At 41.0% G+C, this 26,472-nt stretch overlaps 1 protein-coding gene across 4 annotated transcripts in view; it reads left to right on the top strand.

Annotated features, from left to right (window-relative positions):
• DACH2 (dachshund family transcription factor 2) overlaps positions 1–26,181 on the top strand; it is a 249,971-nt gene extending 223,790 nt beyond the window's left edge. For 3 of the 4 annotated variants that reach the window (XM_039572248.1, XM_039572251.1, XM_039572252.1), the window contains exons 8-12: positions 11,736–11,881; positions 12,415–12,562; positions 13,924–14,067; positions 17,096–17,161; positions 25,170–26,181. In XM_039572248.1, the coding sequence (XP_039428182.1) occupies positions 11,736–11,881; positions 12,415–12,562; positions 13,924–14,067; positions 17,096–17,161; positions 25,170–25,207 (542 nt within the window). In that variant the 3' untranslated portion in view covers positions 25,208–26,181. The remainder of the gene's footprint in view (positions 1–11,735; positions 11,882–12,414; positions 12,563–13,923; positions 14,068–17,095; positions 17,162–25,169) is intronic. The other variant, XM_039572249.1, reaches the window with a different exon arrangement.
• The last annotated feature ends 291 nt before the right edge of the window (positions 26,182–26,472 follow it).

Raw genomic sequence — 26,472 nt, 5'->3', positions numbered from 1 at the left:
CATTGTAATAGACCATATTATTCTGGACTGTAGATATAAATGTTGGTTTTTTTGCACAGCATCCTGTAACAATTCTTGAGACAAAGTCATGCACAAGACATCATTTGTAATTATAGCAGTTTGCCATTTTCAGGTGCTCTCTGCTTATTTCTCATTTGATTCATAATTCATGTACTTCAAGCTAATGAAGACTTTTCATGCTGCCACCTAATAAGCATTACCAGTTTTTCCTACCTGAATTTCAGGACAACGTGGGTAGTTTTGTTGGAAGGAAAAAGGAAAGAAAAACTTAGTTGCTTTACAATGCTTTTTTTTTTACACAGATTCCTGGGGTGCCACGGAGAAGTAGAGTCAGTGGAGAAATTTTACTGAGATAAGGAAGACTTTAGATTTTAGATGTCATTTCAGACTAATCATTGCCCAAACTTTCAAATAATCCTTAAAATCCTTTCAAATAAATCCTTTCAAAATCCTTAAATCCTCCCCATGTGTAGTGTCCTGTGGAGGGTCAGAGGCGCCTTTATGGGATGCATGAGTATTTTGATTACCAATTACTTATCTTCAGTTTTTACTGTTATTACTATTTCTGACATTTTGAGTTCAAAAAAATTTTAGTTGCACGATCTGATAGTTGTTGGTTTAAACAAATCATATAAAGAGACTTTTTACAGCTCTGGACTGCACATCCAACTTGGATACCTTTGTCTGATGCAATGCAGGTTGGTTTGAAGTCAGTATTTACTACTAGAGAGTGTAAATCCAGACTCTCTGCTCGTAAAAGGCAGAGCAGAATTTACTGTTTGAGACTGAGCTGCAAAGGCTCCCCAGCACCTGGATTGACTCGGGAAAAACGTGTGGTTTATTTTCCTGGAAGCTATGTGGGTAAACACCTTCCCAGGTAAGGTTTGTGTTCATTAATATTTTGATCCACTGCTTGTTTTTCATCAGCCACAGACTTGGAAGTTTGCACAAACCACCCAGAAATAGCTCCATCCCCAGCTCTGTCCTCTTGGGTTGCAGTCACCTCTCTGAGAACCCCAGGGCTCGAGTGGCAGTGTGTGCAGCATCACTACCTTTCAGAATTGTACAAAACTAGCTGATTAAATCTGATTTTAAATACTGCTTTCAGCCCAGAACCCTGCCTTTTTAATAATCAATTAAAACATTGCTTCATTGTGTTTATTCAGTGTGTATAAAGCACTGCTTGACATGGATTAGACCTTACATAGCAGTACACAGCTGTAGCCCATCCAGCATTTTCCAAATGAGTTTGCACAAGGAATAAAAGATTGCCATCTGAGCAACACTGGAGGGAGACAAGAGCAGACAAAAGGCAGTTAAATGCTACAAAAAGAGAAAAGACCCTGTTGAGATAGAAATTTCTGAGCAAATGCCTCCATTTCACAGGGAGATACTGTAGCAGGCAATGTACATTGATTTTAGCACGTGAAGTACATTGCTTTGGGGATTCATTAAGCTTCATTTTGTGCACTATCATGAATGGGGATGTCAGCCACTCTCTCAAGTAATGCAGGGTTTCAAAGTGAGGAGGTAGAATAAGCCAAAGTGAAAATATAATGTGCCCTGCAAAGAGAGTGAGGCAGTTGGGAAAGGAAAATGCTTTGCTTGCTAAAAGCCGTACGTCACAGGAGCAGTAATCAAAACCTAAACATTTGTGAAGGGTTTTATGCTTATAGAGTTTATAATATGGCTTAGAGCAGTAAGTCCATGCTCCTGTCTGGCCTGTTGGGAATCCCACTGGAAGGACAGATACACTGATGGAGTGCAGAGCCTCATTCCTGTCCTTTGGAAGAAAAATGTGGACAGTTGTTTGATACTTTTTAGTTGCTCGCTTTTTTTTAACTGAATATGGGCAAGGTATTTCTGGTTTTGGTCAGGGTTGGTTTTTCACCTTCTGTATTTGCAGTGGGAGGGTGCTTAAGAAGGTGCTGTTTTCCTCCCCTCCACTTTTCCTTGGGAGCCAGTGGCAGAGCTCTCTGTGGCCCCTCAACCGTCTCCCGAGGCATCAGCTGCCAAATCCAGAAGCCACAGAAAGTGTCAGGTCCATAAAGTTGGATTTTTCAGCCACCAACCAAATCCAAGGCTAGTTTGAAACCTGTGCATGCAGATTCTAGGTTCCTGTGTAAATTGTTTTGCTTTGTGTCTTGTTTTAGTTTTAGAGAGGCATGTAACTCCAAGGGATTTATCCAAAAATCTTTAGTAGGTTTTATTTAGTAAATAGTGATGTAGTAAGTAGTGATGACACCACTGGCATTTTTATTTGTCTTGCCCTACTATGTAAGTTATAGTGATTCGGAAGCAAAAGGTTCACATAGTTTCCTAAAGTTTTCCTAGTGATGGGATTGCAATGCCAAACCACCAGAAGAAGGGAATTGTACCTACACATGGCTGTGAGGGGAAAAATCCTCATTGCTCAGTTCTCCAGCTTTTGTGCCCTTTCCTTCAGCAGGTGTGACATTGTTTTTAATGCAATTAGCCCAAGCATCAGGACTCTACTGCCACACTCTGCTATGTGCACTCCATAGCAGAGCATGGCTTTATGAATTTTGCTGTTCCAGGCTGGTGGCACAGCTGCTTGGGCAAAGAGGAGTAGAGAGAAACTGCTGAGCACCTGGGAAGTTGTAATCCTGCACTGTACTGGTGACCAGTTAGAGGGAAGCAGACCCTGGAACTGCTGAAATAGTTCACTCATTGTTTACAAGTGATGTTTTGTCTTAGGTATGTGCCGGGGGTCGCTGTGAAGAAGGTGGTCACTGAAGAGGTGCCACGGCTGTGAGGCTGAGGAGCTTGGAGCACGTGGCAGCACAGCATCCCTGGCAGCACAGCATCCACCTCCCCAGCAGCTTGGGCTCATCTCAGGGAGGAACACAGCAGATTAATGTCAGATAGCTGCTGCCTTCTGCAGAAAGTTCTCCTCTTCCTTTCCTCTCCCCAATATTTGATCCTTTAAAAGTGCTCAGGACAAGTGACAGCAGCAGACTTCCCAGTTATTAGGCTGCAGAGTAGTGGATGTGGAGTACTTGGTGCTTAGCTTCCATTTATACCCTGATCACAGCTGCCATTTGGGTCAGGAAGAGGTTTTCCTGTTGATAAATTGGCTGTATGCTAGGAAAACTTGTCTTTCCCCAGAGCATCATGTAATTGTTTGGTGGTGAGGAGTTGCCATGGACAGGCAGCTCCACACGGATTGCTGCTGGAATATCCGTGAGTCTGGTCACTCTGTCACTGTGGTGTCACAGCCACACACCAGGGCTGCATTGCTGCCAGAGGGGCTTTTGCTTGCCCTCCTAGCTCACCAGGGGAGGAGGACGGAGGTGAGCCAAATTCTGGCTGTTTCTTAGCCCAAGAGAGAGTTGGTTGTGTCAGGGTTCAGCTCTGTGACCTGTAGTCCCGTAGGAGATACTGGCACTAACTGGTGGCACTGGGGAGTGGAGATGGGCTCACAGGAGGGATCAGGGATGTGCTCTGGGCTCTGTGGGATGGATCAGGAGCTGGGGCAAGGTTAAAGGTTTCTGGAGAAAAGTCAGAATTAAAACAGGTGACCTAAAAAGGGATGGATTTCTCATGCTTAATCAGGGTTTATAAAATCAATGTGTAACTGAACTGAATTCAAACACTGGGATATATAAGCAGAGTCCTTCTTTATTGACATCTGAGGAATTCATAATTCATTCAGAAGCAAACCTTTCAGGTGCTCATCTCTCTGGGTATATTTTCCCGTTAATCATATTTCTCCTAACGATCAGTTTTGAAAGTTGTCTTATTTCTGCAGTGCAAAAAACCCTGCCAGTGAACATTCCCCAATTGCACTCATAATTATTTCTGATTAAAAGTGCCCTGGCCTGACAGCACCAGGGAAATTAATAGGAGAAGCTTTCTACAAGTTTTAGAAGACGAGCAAAGATGTACTCACTCCCTCTTAAAATTATTTAAGCAGGTGCTGTGGGAAGCCATTGCTTTTATAATGCTCTTCAGATGTTTACAGCAAAACATTTTTTCCCAGTGATTGAATTTTTCGAAGTACTAAAATACCACGGAGAAATATGTTTCCCACCAGTTTTATGGCTCCCTGGATGCATTCTATACAAACCTTGTATCTGCCTGGACACAAACACTCTATTGCAAAAAGATATCTTGCCATTTTAACAAGCTGCACTGCTCTGAAAGGATACACTGCATCACCAGTGGGAATGTCAGTACCTTAAGAGTAATACTGCTTTAAGGGTACTATTTTATTAAAGCAGACCTCAGTAATTTGTTCCTGACTGTTATACACCCTTATTTTATTAAAGGTATTTTACATCTGTGGAGGAGATTACTACCACTCCTATTTTCTCCACTGCTTGGCTTTAATGGATGGTGTGGAATATAATATTTATTAAGCCTAAGCAGGGGTAGGCATAATAGCAGAATTGTCCTTTATAACCTATTTTACACAGCTGTAAAATAAACCTTAATAAAGCAAGAATAATTATCCAGGAATATCCAGGAAATGGAGTATTCCTTCTGTTTCAAACATTTGAAAGGCTTAACTGCCGGTTATATGTGTACTTGAAGAAATTGAACTCAATAGTAATAATATTGATATTAGTTTGATACTATTTTAAAATATATTAAGAGGTTAAGTACCTTGTGTGTCATAATTGCTATGTTAGCATAAATCAATACATAACTGTAATCTCTTCATGGTGTTGGCTGTATATGATCCTACAAGATTATCCTGCTTCCTGCATAGCTTTGTTTTCCTGTTTCTTGGTATGATTTCTCTTGGTGACAGTCACTGGAATCTGTCCCAAAGGGAGAGATTTTGTATTAAGGACCTAATGTAGCTTTGCAAACTGATTCCTGATCAGATACTCCAGCAGAACTGCTAAAGCAATTCCTCTCTTCCCCTTGCCTTCTTGATTTCTTCCTCCTGTTGTCCTATTTATATATTTTTTTCATTGTGGAAATGATTTGGACTACAGTTATTACATTAATTATCCAAACTGACATTTTTGCAGTGTGTGAAAGGACAGGGTGGTATGTAAAATAGATGCACTAAGAACACCTACAGTATGACAACAAGTAGCAGGGTAATTGCTGAAAATGAAGTCTTTTCTGCTATCCCTTCTCTTCAACATCTGTTGTTCCATATGGAGTCATAAATATTTGCAACAAAATAGTTGAAGAAATAATCTCAACATTAATAGGGAAAAGCTGAATCCGCGAAGAAAATTGAAGAATCTTTTTTTTTCTTGGCAAGTTTCTCCTACCCATCCTCATCTGACACTTTAAAATCTCAGTGGAGGAATAGTCAGACTACAGTGATGCTTAAAAATCACCATGGAAAAAAACCTTTGTGAATGTTAATAGGAGAGTAAGCTGAGAAAAATTTTATAACCTGATAATGACCATAGGAGGATTTTGTTTTATTTTGTTTAATTTTCCTCCTCTCTTCCATGCCACAGTAATTTTACTACTAACCTTTTATTGAACAGTTCACATTTTCCCTTCTCTCTGTTGTCAGTAGAAATAATCCTCCTCATCGTGCTGAGGAGTGACAAGGTACTGTTACTGCCTGAACACAATAGTTACTTCAAATTGCCATATGGAAAATGCAGATCAATAGTATTTAAGCTTCCCTCTAGATTAAGAAGCAGCTTGAAGCACAGAACAACTTAAAATATTTTGGAATCGAAATTACCAAAACCTGCCTGAGGAGCAGCTCGTAGGAGAAAGCTGGGATAATAATAACATGGACAAACTACAAATTGTAAATAATTCTGAATATAAAAAACAGCCTTTTGAAGGCTCTTTATATATTTATTAGGAGCCTTAGTGGGAGTACTTAGGCTTCTCCTTAATAAACAGAATTTAGCCAGGTGACATAGCTGTATTTGTTTTTCTTGATCTGTATATTTTCTTAATACTGAACTTTAGACTGAAGTTACATGCAGTGAAACTCTCTAGTTCTGATGTTGAGCCAGTGAATTGCTGCACTTTGTAATTCCATTTTTTATTATTATTGCAAACCAAGTATCTCATCTAACTCAGGTCTTTGTTTTTAAGGCTTGAATTAATAAAATATTTTCAGGTGTTTTTACTGCCAGTGGCATGTGAACATCAGAGTATATTGTAAATATGTTGCAGTTATAAATAGATATAATTTTCTGTGTTATTAATGAGAGTACACTGATGAAAATGTCAAAGCTGTATAATCATGCCCCTCTTGATAAAGAGTGCACAGATAAAGGCAGTTTGTAAACTGTAATTTCAGCCTTTTCTAGCGAAATCTTCATTTCTCTGCTTTTTGCCACCTCCTCCTATTCAAACCCCAAGTGGCAGCTCTGTGATGTCCTTTGGGAGGACACACCCTGGTCATTCCTGAGAGCAGGAATGGCGTGTCCAGTGGGATCAGGGCAGTGCCCATCACCTGTGCTGGCACTGCTGGGGCACCTCCAGTCCTGGGGACAGCTCTGGGACCCTCAGGACAAGAAGGACATTGAGGGGCTGGAGCGTGTCCAAGGAAGGGAAAGGAGCTGGGGCTGGAGCACCAGGAGCGGCTGAGGGAGCTGGAAAGGGGCTGAGCCTGGAGCAAAGGAGGCTCAGGGGGGACCTTGTGGCTCTGCACAACTCCCTGACAGGAGGGGGCAGCCGGGGGGGTCGGGCTCTGCTCCCAGGGAACAGGGACAGGGGGAGAGGGAACGGCCTCGAGCTGTGCCAGGGGAGGTTTAGGTTGGATATTGGGAAAAATTCCTTCATGGAAAGGGCTGTCCAGTCCTGTCACAGCTGCCCAGGGCAGTGGTGGAGTCCCCATCCCTGGAGGGATTCCAAAGCCATGTGCGTGTGGCACTTGGGGACATGGTCAGTGGTGGCCTTGGCAGTGCAGGAGGAGCAGCTGGACTCCATGATTGTCCAGCTCTTTCCCAGCCTCAACAATTCCATGACTCTATGGCCTGCATTTTCCTGCTGTGCTGTAAACAGTGAAAAAGTTTTATTACACACTTGTTCCGGACAAAATCGAGTGATTTCAGAGCACACAGGTGAGAACCTGCCTGGACACAGGTAAGTGGAGCCTAGTTGATGGTAGTGTTCTCTGGTTGTTTCTAGAAGCTTTTAAGGCAGTGTGGAAATGCAGGAAATGTATCTATAATTGTTAGATAGTGTTCTCAAAGTGAAATTTTCTCATGGCAAAGCTCAGTAGTGAACAATGCCTGTATCAGTCACCGGAAAACAAAATGAAATCTGATTTAAAGGTACTGCACTGGATTAATCAGCTACTCCTCAATTGCATTCATTGACCCTGTTCATTCAGGGGCTGTAATTAAGAAAAACAGCAGTGACTTTAAATCTGGCACCTGAATCACAAGGTTAAAGCAGTAAATTTCTAAGTCTGATTGGTGCCTGGTTTACAGGAGGCATCTCTTTTCTCACTGATGATCAGGAGTCTCAGCTCCTGGCAGAGCAACAGTGAGTGAGGGGAAAAAAAGGCAGAGGGTTACGGAGGATTTTGGAATTTATTAAGACACAGAAGGCAGGTAACCCTGTCCTTGCAGAATTAGAAACACAAGATATTTGAAATAAACAATGCTTCAGATTACAGGTTTTCATACTTACTTTGCTGTAAAAGAAAAAAACCAACCTCATTTTTAGTTAAGCAATACGGAAGTTGCCAAGATTTAAAATTATAATAAGAAGTCTCATTTTTTCAGAAAACTGATTTTGCAGTCAAAAATTAGAATTTTGGCCCTAATTCTGTAAAATACCCACGTTTGGACACCACGTACCCCTCCTGTGAAGTAGATGTAGAGCTGGAAGTCAGGGATCCTCTTGCCACTATGAAGATACATCAGTTTGAATGATTCTGTCAGATCTTTGGGCAAATGATGCTATTTCAAATACAAATGTTACTTTCAGGGATGAGTCACACAGACAACCCAGCTGATGTTGCAGATCCTCTGCTTTATTTTATTAAAAGTCAAAGGTCCATTAGAGTATCCAGCCTGTTCCGTAACTATGGGCCATTAAATGTAATCCCCATCACTCAGGTATGAAACTCAAAGAATTATAATTGTAGTAAACCACTTTAGTCCTTGGGTTTCTGAATTTTATGCCACAGGCAGGGGAAAGGAGTGATCCAGCTACCATCTGTGTCTAAAACCATCTTCTTATCCCTGGCTGAAGGGTTTCTGAGATCAAATGTCTTGGTTAGTAACTAACAGGTTAATAACTGTAAATTCTGTATAAATTGTTTCTCTCTCCTCCATATGCCACGTATTTATTTAATGCATGAGTTACATTCTATGAGTGTTTGGAGGTGAACAGTGCTCACACAGCTCCAGGTAGATAAAGTTTTTAAGGACATGGGAAGAAATAACTTGGTGGTCTAACCAGTGTAAATTGTACCTTTAATTTTTCTCCCTTGTTTTGAGAGGGAATGTGGTGTGTCAAGTGGATCAGGGATGTGACTGATGGGTTTAAAAACATGCCTTCTGAAAGAAAATAAACCAGCTGGCAAATAAAAGTGCCTGTTGGTTTGGGCCGTGCAGGGAGCAATTCACATCCCCCTGTTCCCAGCGCTGTGTTCAGTCTGGAGGTTGATGCTTCATTTGCCAATCCCTGTTCCTGCAATTTAAGCAGAAGACAGAAGATGAAATACTTAAGCATATTGAATTAAGAGCAAGAAACTTCCTAGCAGATTTCTGTGTGCTTTCCCAGGACGATACTCCATTCACTGTTAGTGTTTACTGTGTATTTCTTTGCTCTGCAATATAATTCTTGCTTTCATCTATTCATCTGGATGTCAGCTAGAAATTAAAATAAAAAGACTGCACTCTAAATGGATTCCTGAATGCTTTTATAAAGCATGGCAGGTTTAACAAACAGGCTCGATAAAAGTAGTTCCCACTTTGCTTCAATAATCAGAAAGGTTGTTTGTGTCCTTGCTCAGACTGGAGCTGTCTTGGCTTTATTTCTTGCTTATTCTGTTGTATTGTATATGTGAGTGCAGCTTTTAGCATTTATATTTTTAGTGGTGTTTAAAATCAAAATCCTTAAATCAACACTATTTTTTTTCCATTAAAGAGATGCATTTGATATAGTCCACAAGAAATGCTTCCAGCACATGCCATTTTTAATTGCTTTACCAATTATGATTCCTCAAGTCTAGCTAATAAATTTCTGCCTAACTGTGCACTTACTCAGAGTATGGGCAAGATGTAGACACCGTTCAGATGTGAACACCTATTACAAGATTGAAATAGATTTCTAATGCATTTATCATTCATCTTTGCAGAGTGTGATTTCAATCAGAAAAAAAAATGATGAATGGTTTGACAGTTTCCACCCATATACGCTAAAACATAATATGCTGCTTCTAGTTTCAGCTATTACAGACTTTAACATGCAATGTGACCTTGGTCTGCAAAGCATGTTTGGTTAGCACAAAAACTTAATCATAAGAAGTCATAAGTAGAATCCTTCTTCTTTACTGCCCTTTTTCTGGGACTTGGAAATTTATTGCTTCTGGGACAGGTAGGATATGAACAATGGGCCAAATAGAGTCCAGGGTTATCTCATCTGTGTGAAAACTGCTGCTGAAAATCGATGTGACCTCTGCTACACTGTCATCCCAATTCCCACCCTCTGTGTCCTATTTGTCTTTTGGTAGAAGCTTAGATCTGTGTGCTGTCTCTATGTGTCTCTCTGGGGCCAGATTATCAAAATGAATCATTGCCTGCATACCTCTTATATTTCTATTTATTTTCCTGGTGTTGACTCGGTCTGATGAAATACGATTCTTTTTGCATTTGATCCTCACTGCAGCAAGCAGCACCTAATTTAGCTGTGTCTATCTCTTTAAAGAAGAGTAATACTATTTTGAAACTTCAATCTGCTGTACAGTAGCATTACAAACCATAGACCATGCAACCTGTCTTCACAGTCAATAGTAATTTTCCTTTCGGCCAATTTAATGTTATTACTTTCATCTCCAAATAGCAGAGATTTCTAGAGGTGTTAGAGCAGCTCCAGTTTTGTTATGCATACTTCATGTATTGCTTTCTTCTTCAAATGCCACTTCTGTTTAGTCTTTTGTGACTCTGTGGCTTAGCTGTTATTTCTGTGCAGCATCATGTGTGACAACTAATCAGGTTATTTTAAAAACTCTGCCGCTGATATATTTAAATATGAGAAATGGTGTGTCTGAATCAGCACAAACTTCGTGGTCTGCGTTTGTTACCCGAGCTGGGATTTTTTAAATGGATCACTTAAATTCCATCTAAGATGCTGGCTCTGAGGACGTGTAGAGGTTACTGGCTTTTGTTATTAGTCCTGAAAAATCATTAGGAAGATGCTCCATTTAATGAACTCACAGAGCAAAGACAAAATACTCCCAAACCAGAGATTTCAAAGAATACTTGAAAGCTGCTAATGCTCCTGGTTTGTTGTTAGGTGGATGTTTCAGACACATGGCAAGAAGTGCAGCTCGATGGAGGCTTCTGGAGTGTGTTACACCAGAAAATAGTGCTGCTGTGGAGCTACCCTGGGTTAATCAGTTGTCAGATTATTTTTAAGTTGTTTATTCCTTAAAAACAGGAGTGGGAGAAGGAGACCTTTGGAATATGGTGTGGTCTAATTGTAAATCCAGGCTTTAATATGACCAAGGCACTTGACAGATGAAACTCTGGGGGCTGTCTGTGCAGCTTCCCTGAGCGAGCACTGGCATCAGGAGCTCATGGCCAAGGCAGGGATCACAGGCTTCACTAAAAAGGATATACTCATCATGATTTCTGCAAGTGCAGGATCATGAGATACATATGTATAGACTAGATTTTCATGAAATACTGCACAGAAGTATTTTTTTAGCATTTCAGAGTAAAAGAAATGTACTGAATTTGGCTTTAGAGACAGCTAGATTTTAATTGTGTAGTTTTCAGCAATTAAAATGAATACGTGGGAAGAAGTACTCACAGGGATCTGAGAGAAGGAATACATCTACTGTCCTAAAATCTGCTTAAATTATTCTATTCAAAAATGGGAGTTCATTGGTGATAGTACTGATTCCTCACCAAATTGAAGGGATTCTTGAAAAAACCAGTTACTAACATTGTTCCTTTCTGGGTACACATTTCTGCTGTCTGTGCACAGCTTGATCTATAACCACACAATGTATTTGAAAGAAAGAGTGAAGGGGCAGCTGCCAGGCCCCAGTTTGCTCTCTGGAGGGGATGCTCCAGTTCCGTGCAGTGCTGGCAGAGCCGGGAGGGGATGGGTGGCTCAGTGGAGATTATTTACTGCTGAGCACGGGAAGGGGAAAGGTAAAGGAGTAAAGAGATGGGATACATTCCTTGATTAGAATTTTGCCAAGGTTATAGCAACAAAAAACGCACATCACAGAATGGCAAACATGATAGAGTGAAGACAGGTCATTCAGGTTTAATGAACTGCGTAATACTGTTATAATTCTGTAGTATAATTCTGTAGAATTTGAAGTATAATAATCTGTACTCCATTACAGCTGTGTTATAGTCTCAGTGTATTGATTATTGTTCTGTACTATTTTGCAAACTTACCTTGGCAACAGTCCCAGCTGCCCAAAGACTGAAACAATGTTGATTTTACTAACTCACTTGTATTTTGACTTCCAGATAAACAAAATGCTAGTTTCTAGAAATTACAGTCACCTATATTTCCAATGCTTTCTGATGTCGCTTTTAAACCTATCTTTACAGAAGAGGTCCAAATTGCCATTCCAATAATGAAACCAACCTTAGATAAAGTCCAACTGGCTGGACAGGCCTTGCCTCCTGGATTTCCGGCGCCATTTCTTTTTGCTGATGGTCTTTCATCAGTAGAAACACTATTAACCAACATTCAGGTAAATTCTTCTCTACAGGGCCAGGTTATGTCATGATAGATAACATGTTTCTTTTTCACTCTTAAAAAAGTTGCAGAAACTATTTTGTATCTGCAGTTCCTCATCTCTTTTATTTAATGTCATGCTTAGGTTTCTTCTCTCTCTGGTCTTAGCAGTCCTGGAAGGGTTTCATACATTGTATATTTGACTTAATAACTGGCAATAATGGTCATATTGAAATGCACCATTCTCATTATTGCTGCAGTGTTTCTCTCTGCAGTTCCTGAGGTCAGCAGAGACATGGCACTGTGTGTGTAACAAACCACAGCAGCAGGATGAATTAGCCAAAGCTGTACTGAATCATCCCATGCCACAAAATTCCTCATTTTCCTACACCATTGGCTACTTCCAATGCCCAGTTGTGCTCCAGGTCTGTAGGTTCCTGCTTCTAATCTTTCTGTTTTCCTAGAGGGTGTAAAAGAAACAAATGGATGAATTTTGCCACTTCTGAAAGAGAATGGTGTTTTCAGATCTTGCATTTATGTGTGTTTTAGGGCCTGCTGAAAGTGGCTGTGGACAATGCAAGAGTCCAGGAAAAGCAGATACAGCAGGAAAAGAAAGAGCTAAAGATGGAGCTTTGTAGAGAGCGAGAACTACGAGAGAGCTTGGAAAGGCAACTCACAGCTGAGCTGCAAAGCAGAGGTGAGTGAATGAAAATGGAGTTTAGGTATCTATTAAATGTGTAACCCTTTGGCATTTCCAGCTGGAGCTGTCGAGGACTCAGGGTTAGCTGACATCCATACTCCAGTGTAGTGCAGCAGTGGAGCAGCACTGGTAATGAAAGATGTAAATTTCACAAAACCAGAACGAAGCACACATTTCTGTAAGCAGAACAGTGGCTGAAGGATTATTACCTGGAGGGCAACTGGCCTCAGAGAGCTTTGGCAGGTTCTGAGGAGGGAAGCTGGTGCAGTTCCATGGCTTACAGGTGTACTAGCACCACTGTGCCCAGGTATTCCCAGCCCGATTTCTTCATTTGACAGCTTTAATTTCTTTTTGTTTTTGCTGTTACCCTCCAAGCATTGAGGATCTGTCTTACTGTGAGAAAGATATGGCTGTAATCTGGGTATTGAGGTGATTTTTGTCATTACTTCTCTAGCCCACATTTCTGCAGCTTCAGTGCTGCTCAGTTTCTCTTGTGAAGAACTTCAGCCCAACAAAATAGAGCTGTGAGAAATTGTCTGCCCAAGTGCAAGATCTGAAGCAGATAACCCTATATATTTTTTAGCATCAGGAGAGTGAGGTACAGTAGCACACCCCAAATGGGTCATTCTGAGACAAAACCATGACTGGTTAGAAGCTTTTGATAGTAATAGGCAATTAAATTGGTAAATCTGAATTTCTCGCTGTGCCGTTCCGAAGGAGGCAGTATTCTTTTTAAAATTCAGATCTTCATCTGAAGGAAAGGAACAGCACTTCATGTGCCAAAAGCTACTTCTAGATTACATCCGTGAAATCAGGAAGATAAAACGAGATAAGACCAAAAGTGTAGGTGCCAAGTCCTGTCTTCCTGTGCTTTTCGAATGGAAATTGGGTGTGTGGAACTGTCTGGAGTGCCAGATCTCGCTCAGGGCCACCAAAGGGCACTTCTCAGTCGAGTTGTGAAGGGTCAGTAAATACTATTTGCAGCTGTTAAATTGCAGTGGGTGTCCAGAAATGTTGCATCACCCAAGTGTGGTGGGACTGTATATTTCTGTAAAACAAAACTTCAGCTCCCTGTAGGACAGCCCGCTGTGCCCCTCCTGAGTCCCAGTTAAGTCACCAAAAACCTCAGATCATTCACAGATTTGATTGCTCCTGACTTGAAAGAGAATTTCACCAATAAGCAGCATCCTCTGAATTGTTTGGCTTTCAGGTCATCACCACATGCACATCTTTATTGTTACAGGGGTCTCAAGCTAGAACTGCACCTTTGAATATCAAAAATAAACTAATTTTTTACTGCCTCCATCATCTATTAATTGTGCCCTAACAGCCATTCTTACATTGTATTTACATTTCAGCCACAATTCAGAAACGCTTGAAGAAAGAGAAGAAGGCAAAGAGAAAATTGCAGGAAGCTTTGGAATTTGAATCCAAGAGAAGAGAACAAGTGGAACAGGCGCTTAAACAGGCCACATCAGGTGACGGTCTCAGGATGTTAAATGGTAATGTCTTAGTTGGCCTTTCACAGTCAGCTTAAAATGATGTTGATTGAGTGAGGAAAAAAAAAAATCAGATGATGCACAGAGCAAATTTCAGAATAAACCCCCACAATTCTTTCCTGAAATAATGAAAAATCTATTTCAGGCCATGTGCTCTGGGTCGTGAATTAAAAAAATAAAGAAGTCTGCAACTAGAGAAACAGACAGAGCAGCTTACACAGAGATGACAAGAAATGCTGAATATATTACAGAGAAATCTGTTACAGTGCCAGCTAAGACAATGTGAAATTTGGTTCCTATAAGGTTCTCTGAACTCTTCTCTCCCAGCAGATTCATTTTTAGAACTGCTGAGCTTCATGTTAAAAGCCGTTTGGCTGAAGTTTGCTCAGCCTCAGGACCTATTAAGTTTGTTAAATATGTATCAGCTTTCAGAGCTGACTGGGTTTTGAACATTTCCCAAATACTCTTGTGAAACAAAAGCAAATCAGTTCATCTCTTAAACAGTGATTAAGTTCTGGCTACTGGGAGAATTTGCCTTTTGTGCTTAAGATGGTTCTGACCAAAGTTTAGAGCTTTGGTTTGAATCTTCAAGACTGAACCTAGTTGAGATTTGATTAATTTCAGGTTCTGCAGCTCAGGTTTAGTCTGTGCATCCGTACCTGAAGTCTCTGCAGAGGCTCAGGAGTCAGAGTGACACAGTCTCTGCTGCATTCTGGTGTCCTGTGGTGTGTTAATTTGTGCTGCCTGCTTTGGGCACTGCTAGAGACTGCAGAGTGCAAAAACTGCCTGACTGCTGAGCAAAAATAATGAATTTGGCTTGTGTGGAGTTCTCAGCTGTGAGAGCTGCCCAGACTGTTCCCTAAAGCCAGGGCAAGGCTGTGTGTGTGAGCTGCCACCACAGTGCTCTGCGGGACTGTGAGCCGTGATTTATCAGGGCACCCAAGGGATATAAACCCTGTGAGGATGAGAGCAGCATCTTACAGAAGCATCCTCTCATCTGCTGGTTTATAGCCCTGCAGAACCCTGGAAGCAGGGACTGGCTGGCATCCCTGGAGCACTGGCAGTGGCCAGGGGGGATTCAGATGTGGATTTGCAGCCGCAGTCGCACCATGATGGGGGACAGTGACCAGGGGAGAGTGGGTGGCCAGAGCCAGCAAAAACCTTCTCCACCACGTCCACTGGATGAGACAAATGCCCAGACTGGATCCCATGGACAGAACCAGCACCTTGAGATGAATGTCAGAAAAAACCTAAAATCCTGATGTGCTGTAAGGTCACTCTCCTGGGTGCTGCCACTGCAGGGAAGCACCTGCTGCTCACACACCAGCCAGGAGCACCCAGCAGTTCTGGAAGCCACAAATTCAGGGATACCAGCGTGCCAACAGTGTGATTAACACACCTTTACATCTGCTAGTGTGGGCCTGGCTGCAGCAGTTTGATTTGCAGGCACACTCAGGTAGTCATATATATGTTAGTGCCTGCAAGAAGCTGATATTTACATGCTAATCTGATTGCACATGCAAATCAGGTAGCTCATTAGCATCTTAATCCACAATTTAATTGCAGGTACAATTTTATGACAACAAAATGTGAAGGGCTATTCTGAGTATTTTTAATTTAACTCTGACAGTCTGTCTCATTTAACAGATGCTGTTACTAGTTACAGATGACTTTGTCATTTTTGGTATATACAACATGTACTCTGAAGGGTTTGAAAAGAAAGAACCTTTTCAGATTGATAGGTCAGTGCCCTGCACTTGCCTTCAGAACAGGAATCTGAGTAAGGAAAACCCTGCAGAATAGCAGTCACTTGTAATTTTATAAGTAAAAAGTTGTATCTGTGAAAATACTGCTTTTTTTGGATCATATATACATTTATAGAGCTGTATATGCACACACGACATATATTTCATTTACACATTTATTGCTGAGCTATTGCTCTCCTGTAAGGACTGTACTTTGCAGGGTTGCCCTGCTTTCACACAGAGCTCCGTTACTGCAGGGTCACCAGCAAAGCATCACCTCTGTGACAGATCCTGACACTCCAGCTGAAGGGATCTGTGAAAGCAACAGTGCAATTATTCTCTATTTGAGAAAGTCCAGAACAGGCATATTGCACAGAAAAACTCCCAAACTGTGCACACAGCTCTCTTTCAGGTGTGGGTTTTTCCTTCCTGCAATTCCTAAGTGCTGTATGATAAGGGAAGCAGATGTTTCTTCAGGATTTGAGGTGCCATGGATTCAAATCACATCCCCTTCATGCTAATCCTTGTTGGCACAAGGTGGATCATGGCATCTGTTATCGTAACACCCTGGGGTGTTGGAGCCCCCGCCCCCACCCCAAGGACTGTGCAGACAGAGGTATCACCAACATGAAATTAAATAGGTCCAAAGTGAGTGTCATGAGACTCCTTCTCAACTTGAAAAAAAAAAAAAAAGCACAGTCCTCTTTGGAAAGCTCTTCTCAGAGATCTGGAAATATTTCACATAATATGACAGCTGTAATTTTGGTTTGGGTGGTAACACATGCTCACACATCCCGAGCTGAGGTTTGAAATGCAATTTGCACAATTCTTATCTGTAACATGCACTCACACAAACTGATACACACACCCCAAAACTGTTGCCTGGCCCTGGCTGTATTCTTCAACTCTGTAATTTGGAGGTATTTGGCTATATACAAGAGTCAATGTAGTTTAATATTATCGCAGTTTAATTTTGACTTTTATTTTTCATGTGTCAGATGCCCTCATTTTCCAAGAGGATTTTGTAGACATATTATTACCACGTGTTGGTTATTATCTGATCGTCAGACAAATGTGAAGCACGTTAAAAATAATTCACTGTGAGACCAGTAATGTTTGCACATTTTGGAAACAATTTACTACTGAAAATTCTATGAGGACCAAATGTTTTATGCAAGACCAATGTTAACTTGGAGAGCACCCTAGTTTGCTATAAATATTTTTCTAAAGATGCCTGAGAGAGGGGCAAAGGGGAATGCATTAATCTTCAGTCTCCCATCTTTCAGATGCTGGAATCCCAGACATGGAAATAGAACACAACGGAACCCAACATGACAGTGCAGCAATGCAAGGTGCAGTATGTACCACAGCTTCTCACCTGTGTGCTTGTCATTAAAAATAAGTGAAATGCAGAGTCATTTTTTTATCTGTTTTCCTGCTTTAAGATAAATGTGGATTACAGAACTTCAGTTGGTTTTGCTGTTTGATGTAGAAAACCTTTGTAAGAACCGTACTTTACAAGATCAGAAATTAACTTTAAGTAGACGTGGTATTTATCTGAGGTGATATTTAGAGGTGATATTTGTATTAAAACTGATATTTATCTACCAGGATAACACCCTTAGTTCAAAAGGGATTTTACATATGATTTACCTTTGTGAAATATTTTACCTCTGGTCCTTACCTACCTGTTAAGATTGCAGGTGTTTTCAAAAGATACATGAACTATAAGTGAAAAAGAAAAGCCATGTTCACATTATGGACATCTATCTGGTGCTGGTTTTCCCTCACTGTTCAGTGGCTGTGTGTGAGTGCAGCACCTCCAGGTGTGTTTGGAGTGCTTCCCAAAGAGCAGTGAGTGAGTTCTGGCTGCAGGTCTGAGACATGAGGAGTTGTGAAATCCTTCTTTGGGGGAGCCGAGGCAGGGAGCCCCAAGGGATATTCCCATGCCCCTTGGAAGCCTCTTCGAGCCACACAGAAACTCCACAGTCACCTGTGATAAAATTTGGTCTGAACAATTTGAACATTGAAATTCTCTGATTTTGGTGAAAGTCCACCTTGTAGAGTTTTTCTCCCTTCAGTCCTGTGCCATGTTCATTCCAGACCCTTCAGTTCTGTGCTGGCTGCTCTGGCAGCCTGGAGACAGCTGCCTCTTCCATAGAATTGCTGCTTCTTAGGGCAATTCCACCCTTTCTATTGCATCATGTAATGGTAATGTGCAAAAATCCCCTGTGCTGAGGTAACTAAAGGCAGTTTGTGCAGACAGGAGAAGGGCTGCAGTGCACTTAGAGACACAAACCTCACTTGAGCGTTTCTCTTCAGCTGGGGAAGGTTTGACTTGCATACCTCTGATATGCATCTGTTGTCCATCTGTCATCCTTACAGGAAAGCTTTCAAATATTTCTACTGCTGTCTCTTCTTGTGATTTTAGGTTCATATACTCTGTATTACAGAGCAGGAGAATCACAGCTTTATTGTAATGCAGATAGATACATCTGACATATGTGTGTGTATATATGTGCACATCTGATTAGAGCTGTGCTCTAAATATTGCAATTGGAAAATCGCTGCTGCCAGAAATAGTCAAAATATTGCATGAGCACTTGGGACACATGTATTTAAATTCAACAAGTGAAATGTTCCTAACATTTGTGATCTGTTCATGGTATCTGCTGAGAGGAGTGTTCAGTGCTCTTCCAAACAACTCTGCGAGTCAGAGGTGCATCTGGGCAGACTCTAGTAAAGAAAAGAAAGGAAATTTCAGTTTTCAGTTGAAGAAAAACCATTACACTTGGCTGAAATATGTCTTTACATCAAAAATTATTAGAAATACTGTGAGGAAAGTGATGCACAGCCATTTCAACAACTGCTTACTCCTGGAAGGAGTCAAGAGAACTTTCTTACATTACCTGTAATTTATTAATACACAGTAAAACCTTAAAATTTTACCATTTTTATTTCAGGTTGCGTTTTTTTGGGTTTTTTCTTCTTTTAATCTGATCCCAACTACATCATCCCTTCAGTTGAGAGACGTTTTGGCTCAGGAAGTTTTTGTTCGGGTCAAAAGCGTGGCCCCAGGGAGAGCTGGATATTCCCTGTGTTCAGTGTCCCTGGGCTTGGAGAGAACAGGACATGGCCTGAGCAGCAGGAGCTGCAGCCCTGTCCCTGTTCCTCCATGGCAAAACCATTCCCTTCCCTTTCTGCCCCTCTGGCTCTGACCTCCCTGGCCTGGTAATCCTGCTTGTAGGGAGATGTGAGGAGCTGAGCTAAAGTGAGGTCACTAAACACTCTCAGCTGATAAAAAGCTTTCTGGAGAGCTCTCCATGGAGCTTGTTTAGATTTCAAAGTGTTCCTGTTCTGTAGCACCGTCTCTTTCATTTTTATTTATGCTGATACTGTAATAACTTTTTATTCTCTTTCCCTTTGATTACCATTCGTGTTCCTGACAGCTCCTATTGCTGCTGCAGCTCTAACAATTGGAGCACACTCCCTCACTGCCCCTGTCATTTGCTGCCTTTGTTTTTCGGGCCCTGGGAGGAGGAAGGGGCAAAACACATGTCCCTAATACAAAGCTGTTTCCAAGCTTCCAAAATCTCTTTCTATTGCTCAGAAAAAAAGCTTTAGCATCAATGCAGAGCTTTCTTTTTCTGTTGTCAATAGCTCTGCTGGACAGAAATCTATCATTCACACAGTGCTTTTCCTTTGAAATTCAATTAGTTCCACTGCCAGTATCTCCTTAAGACGGTTTAAAGGAAAATTACAGAACTACTGCACAGCCACCTTTCACAGTGATTAAGTCATATCATATTTTATGCTCATTTCTTAAAATGATTTTATTAACACAAGCTGTTCATGTACTGCGTTTCTGATCTGCATTATAAATCTTTTCCATTTAGTTGACTCATTTTCCCTCTGCTTTGTGTATTAATTGAACAGAAATTTCATGCAGACAAGACTTAGAACTTTTTTGAACTTTACAGTCTAAAGCCTCCATCCTCCATATCCCAGATCTAATTCAGAGCTGGAGCTGGTAGGTTTATAGCTGGCAGAAGATGTCAGTCAGTGGTAGCTGCAGTGGAGCAGAGTAGGGGATGAGCACACAGACACCCTCCTGCTCCTCCTTGCACTGCTCACTCCTGGGCCAGCACCACAGTGCATCAACCATTTTATCAGCCAATCTCCCTTCCACATAAAATAAACATACTGGGTGTCATTAAGTGCACCTTCAGATCAATGATTTTTGCAAATGACATTCAAGTACCATTCGAGTAGTGCATTTTTGCTGATAAAAGCAAATTAAATTAGCACAACTACAAGTGTGCTGATAAAAACTAAAACCGAACAGCAGCACCATTAGCTAACAAAGTAATATTTTCTCTTTACTGCTTTCTGCCATTTAGTTATTATCCTATTGGAAATCTAATTATAATCCTTTTACTCCCTAGTCAAACTTCACAGTTTTTGCAAGCTTAGCACTGACAAGTGATTTCATTACATTTGATTGCCCGCGCCCAGATTGACTTAACTTCACTCCGAGACCTAAAAGCCCTCTCAGTTTCTCAGATTCCCTGTTTGCACATTACAGCAACAGCTCCTTTAATTAATTAGCATGAACAGCAGTAACATGAACTGCTGAACAGAAAATAACATCATTTTATGATCGCAGGGAGACTTCTCCTTTCGCATGTTTATACCTTAGTTAACTTTTGTATTACAATATTTCATTGTTAGGGGATATTGGAACAATCAGCAAAGCAATGTTAGCTTAAAATCTTAAAAAGTAGGTGTTACAGTAATACTTGATAACAACAATTTACGAAAAAATAAAATACTCTGAGTTTCAGGAAGGAGGCAGCAGCATAGGCAGGCAGGCCAATGTGCTTCACTGTGCCTGCAACAAGAGGGTCACCCAGGGCTGCTGCTGCTGCTTTTGTTTGTGACATAACCTGGCAGAGATTTGGCACAAAGACTCTCAAGTTACCATGAATAACATTTTATATTTATCTGTTTGTCAAAGATGAAGGACTGTTGAAGTTTGGAATGTATTTTGGGTTTGATCATTTAGAAAACTGGGCTTTAGTTTATTAATAGTCTGATCTAACCAGTGAGTTTTCAAATCAAACCTGCTATATCTGTGTCTTAGGCCTGTTTTCTTCCTCCTGCCCGAGCTTTGTTCTCTCCTTCGTGCATGTCCTCCTCTGGAGGCTGTGAATTATTAAACCCCTGGTAGTTAGCTCATGCTGTGTCATTGCAGAGTCTCTAGAAAAGCTCTTCTAAAGCTCCCAGCAGTTCCCAGATGCGACTCCGTGCCCACACTGGCCACGTGCAGCTGAGAGCTGCCCCATCAGCTGCTCACCAGGAACGGGGCCTTACAGTGACTGAATTGAAATCCTGGGTTTAGTACAAGTTTCTTTAGCTCTGTTTACATGGATGAGGAAATACTTGACAAGGTTGACTCAGCAGCCAAAGTGGGGAAGAAACTCTAACCCAGCAGCTCTGTGAGTGAGCAGCCCTGGAGGGTCAGGCACCACGGTCCTGAGGGAAGGAGAGGTTTTGGTACCAATCTCAAGGCATCCCCAGGGGCTCAGCCAGCTTGAGACATCAGAGAGGGCACCTCTGCAGGGGTGGAGAGATGCCATAGGGAAGTGTGAGGGATTAAAACAAACCAACCTTTGCTGGTTGCTGCTCACAGAACCAGCATTTATTGACCCTGTTCTTCCTAGGTCTAGAGAGAGCCATGCCCTGCTCTTTCACTGCTCAGTTTGAAGGATATTTGCAGATCAGAGAGGTTTTGCTGGACGACTAATAAGCAGGCAAAGAAGTCATTTTTGCTTGTCATTCAGCTGAATTGACGGTCAGCCCAGGTCCATCTTCTCTTCATGGCAGCAAGGGGATCCTTTGCTGTGTTTTGGTAATTACTCTGGTCCTTACCCATGATCAGGGGCCTTCCATGCTTGCAGTACTCCTGTGTCCCAAGGGCTTTAGGGAAGGAAGGTTTTTCTCAGGGGTGTGATCCACAGTAGAAGCAGACTGATTTTGTCTGATTTTTCCTTTGTACAAAGACACTGGTTCAAACTAATTAGCCCCAGCTTTGCAAGTTAATTTATTGTTACAGCATTGCATTTCCCATGTGTTGCTTCATCCAAAGCTGGGCTTGGCTCTGATCTAACTGAGCTGGTGTTTACCCGGTCTGGGAAGGGTGGAGAGCTCAGCTCCTGTGCAGTTGGACACTTGTGGGGTATCCTGTAGGATTCCTAGATCCGAGCCCTGGAGCAGGAGCTGTGCAGAGGCTCTGAGAGGGCCCAGCCTGGCGCAGGGCTGCCCTCGCCTCCCCTGCCCCTGCTCTGGCCACACAGCCAGCTCTCAGCTCCACCTGATCCTATTCCAGCTGCTCTCCCAGCTCCTCCTCCAGCTCAGCTGGCAGAGCAGGATTCCCAGTTTATTATTTCATCCCTGCTGCTCATATTCTCTGCAGCCTGTAGTGCTGGGTTGTATCTTATAAATTACATGGATAATGTACAATTATTGATACAACATATTTATCTATTTTCTCACTGTGTAGCAGATCCCAAATTTTCATTCCTCCAGTGAGTTTCTCCACAGTTCACACTGTCTCTCAGATCCCTGGCAATCCCAAGGTGTAGCTGCAGCTGGAGTTTCTTCTCTGCCTGGACTGGATTTGCACACCAGCATTGCCAGGGCACATTGGGAGGGTACATGTGAAAATATTGTTTTAAAGTAGTTTCAGGGAAATAAAGCTGAATTCTAAATTTAAACCAGAGCTCTTACAAACAAAGCCTCACAAAGGATTCAGAAAATTCAAAAAAGAAAGCAAAAAGTTGGTGAATAAATATGCAGATGATGATTATTGCCTTTGGATTCATCCTTTCTGCACCCATTAAAACCTTGAAAGAAAGAGACAAATGGTAATGCTGTGCCTAAAAAGAGTGCAGGAGCTGCACCTTCCCTGGGCTACAACACGGGCAAGAGAACGCCATCCTGAGGGAAAATTCCAGTTATTAACACAGACTCTGGCTCACCAAGAAACTCGGAAATCTTTACTTGTCTTACGCATTGTGAAGGGGAAAAAACCTCCTTTCTAAATGTCTTGCTTATTAAGCCAGTCATGCATTGCTCTGTAGGCTGTAAAGCAGTGTAACATGCACAGGGGGCTCATAAGCATATTTAGTGTTAGGGAATATCATTTATACAGTTTTTATATTGTCAGTATTACCCCTAGAGAATGAGATTAGGCTTTAAACTACTGTAAATCTACGCTTTTGCTCACCTTTGTATAATTTCATTTTTTAATAGAATGAAGCCCACATAAATGAATATTTGATTAAGGGATAAACCTGATAAAAGAATACATTTATGGCACACAGATTTATTCAAATCTTTGCTATATAATACGGTAAAGTGCTATAAAATGGTCTGTAGCTTGCAGTCAGCTGCACTGAGGAGATGGTGAATATTCTCCAGAAAAGATTAATTTGACAACATCACATTGTCTTCCCTGTGTAAGTGGGGGCACAGCTGCTCCCAGCACGTTAATTCCTCAGAGGTGGTTGCTGTGTGACGTGGTTAATGCCATGAAATTCAGTTTATTGCACAGCAACAAAAAAGTATTTTAATTTCTGGAGAATAATTGAGGGTGTTATAAAAAAGGAGATATTTAACTATGCACTTTCTGTTCACTGATCAATGGTGTCTCCTGGGTGGCTGCACTGGGTTTGAGCTGTGGCATTTACTTTTGTCTCTTAGAGGTATTCCAGATACCTCCACTGAACTTTGCTTGAGAAATAAAGGGAATTGGAAGGAAATATGGAAACCTGTTCCAAAGTTTAGTCAGCCCACAGTACCCTCAATGTCTTCATCTTACCTTAATTTAAAAAATAATACTTAAAATTTAATAAGAATATAAAGAACAGCCTCCACTGGGAAGAAGCCATGTGCAGCTTCCTAATGATCATGAGAAAAAGAAAAAAAAAACACAAACAAACCCCACAGTGTTCAATCCTTGCATTTCTGCTCACCCCCCCAGGCTTTAGCAATTCCCCACTAGGTTTAAGACAAGCATTTTCAGCAGCCAATGGCCTGAAACTAATTTTAGTCCTTTCTTTGGAGGCTCCCAAACGTTCCTCTGGAGTTGTTACGTCCCTGGCTCTTGTGATCTTTATTTGTGCTTACATCCAAAATACATATTAAATCATGTTGGTTTGGAGAGTCTGAGCCTCCTTAAAACCACGAAACATTCAATTACTAATTAGCTGTTTCCTGTTCCTAATGAAGTGAACATGTCGGATTTGGATTAAAATTCAGCTACTGCTCTCCTCTGTTTATGGTTCCAGATGTTTTTGTTTTATCTAGGAGGTTACTTTGACAGCTACTGCTAAATGATAAATCACTCATATTATAGCTGAAATGCATTTTGAAATTGAAATGTGGCAAACTTGGAGATTGCTCCAAGGATCAGTGTCAGTTTGCAGGTCAATACTTGTTCGTTCCTTAGGAGTGCTCAGTATTGGCATATGTAAAACAGTAATGGGAGAGATGTCAACATTATACAAAATGCTGCTCCATATTATCATTTTGCTATCATCTTCCAGATCAGTACTTGCGGATTTAGCTGGGTGGATTCATGATTCATTGTATAATGAACAGGAATATGGATTCTTGTTAGCTTCAGTTTCTGTGGGCATTTCAATATTTATTTTTTCTCTGGGCTTAAAGTTGCTTAATGTGAAAAATCACAGTTGATAGGTACTATAACTAGGAATATTTTTATGAAGTGCTTTTCTGCTTCATTCTCTAAATAAAGAAATAGAATTTTAAGCAAAATGTGGTGGTTTCTGAATGAAAGAACAGTTTTCCAAGAACAGATCCTGATTTACATTTTTTGAAAGCAATGCAGTTTTGGTTTAACACCCTGTTCCCTGGCAGGTTTTGTGCAGTGACAAGGGTGTGTGGTAAAGCTGGTGCCTTGTCCCTGGGTCTGTCCCAGGGAGGCAGCAATCCAACACGGGCTGCCTTTGGGAGAAAAAAAAATGCCTTAAAGAAAGGAAATCTTAATCAGTGTTCATAACCTGTCCTGAGCCATTGCTGGCAAACACCAGGGCAAGTGGTGCTGGGTGTTTGTCATTTCTTGCGGGCTTGAAGTGCCTCCTTTCCCTACACAAAATGTGCCCACATGCTGGACAGTTCAGTTCGTATCACTTCAGTTTATATCACTTGTAGATCTGGTCATTTGAGGAACAAAAAAATCCACAACCAAGTGAAGAAACCACCTAAGAGTCAGTTAATTATGAAATGTTCAACTGTGCAATTGACTTTTTTCTTCTTTTTTTCTGTTTCCTCCAGAAAACAGAACATACATCAAGCCGACCATCATGTACTGAAGGAACCACCTACTGCTGAAAAATCTATGATGACCACTATTTGAAGACTATATAGTTCCTGAGAAATGTCCCTTCCAACCTTTGATGCCTTCAGTACTGTGTGAGGAACAGGATTTGTAGCATGAAACTTGAAGGACAATTTCAAGCAATTTACTGTTGCTGCATTGAAAACTGCCGTATTAAGAAATCCTGAGACTTTTTACAAGCTTACCATACCAAACCAAGCCTGTCACAACAGATCATTTTTAGGTCCCCGGAGATAGAAAGGAGTTTTAGTATTTTTAAGCACATACATGAATTATTTCCCCTCTCCACCCCGCCCCAAAAAAGAACTTTTTTTTTTCCTTAGGAGGTGGCTATTACTGAATAGCAATGGCACAATGATTTTAAGCCACAATGGTCCTCACTGGCTGTACATCATACAAGTCCAGTTTATCACTGAAACTGTTCAACATGGAGCTGTTTCGATTGTGTTTATAAATTAAGCTTTGTTTACTGAAGCAGATACTCGATATATATTACGTTTTAAAAAGAAATGTGTGTACATTTTTTAAAAGAACGATGTAAAAATTGTCCTTTCATTAGATGACCAATTCAAAAGTGTGAGCTAAACCCTAATAGCTGACGTAATATGAGGATTATAATTGATGCTTTTTTTTTTTAATGCTCAGTTCAGCTTGGCTTTTGGTCTTTTAAGATGGAAAAATGAATATGCAGTAGAGTGTTAGATAATGGAAACTTTTAAGTATGGTTTCTCTGTTGTACCATATTAAGTTAAAGTACACATTCTTTGTTAAAAATGTTCTTGCTAAAAATACAGTATTAAAAAGTTTTTTGTTTGACTTTGGAAATCTTTTAAGATTTTTTTTTGGACTGTGAATTCCCATAGTAACTGTACTAATGCAAACCAGTGTTTTGCACTAATTAAAATACTTGAAGAAATGACTTAATAAAGAGGGTGGGTTGGTATTAAACATTTTCCTAATTATTGTTATGTTCCAGATTCTGAACTTTGCAACTGAAACGTTCCCTTCTCAAAACATGGGACTGGAAGCTGGTTGGAGTCAGGTGGAATTAAGTGATCACCTGTTCCCTCTTTACTTTCATTGCTGGGTCAAAGGCACGGTGCTTATTTACTTACAAGCTCCTGTTGATGTACACATGGTTACACACATGTGCCCTGAATATAAATCACTGTCACTTAAAAACAAAAAAGACCTTTAAATAGATCTACGAGGCATATATTTCCTGTGATTATGTTTACT

Source organism: Corvus cornix, chromosome 4A (assembly GCF_000738735.6).
Source record: "Corvus cornix cornix isolate S_Up_H32 chromosome 4A, ASM73873v5, whole genome shotgun sequence".
Taxonomy (NCBI): domain Eukaryota; kingdom Metazoa; phylum Chordata; class Aves; order Passeriformes; family Corvidae; genus Corvus; species Corvus cornix.
Note: the sequence above shows the minus strand (reverse complement) of the source record. Positions and strands in the feature narration are given on the sequence as shown.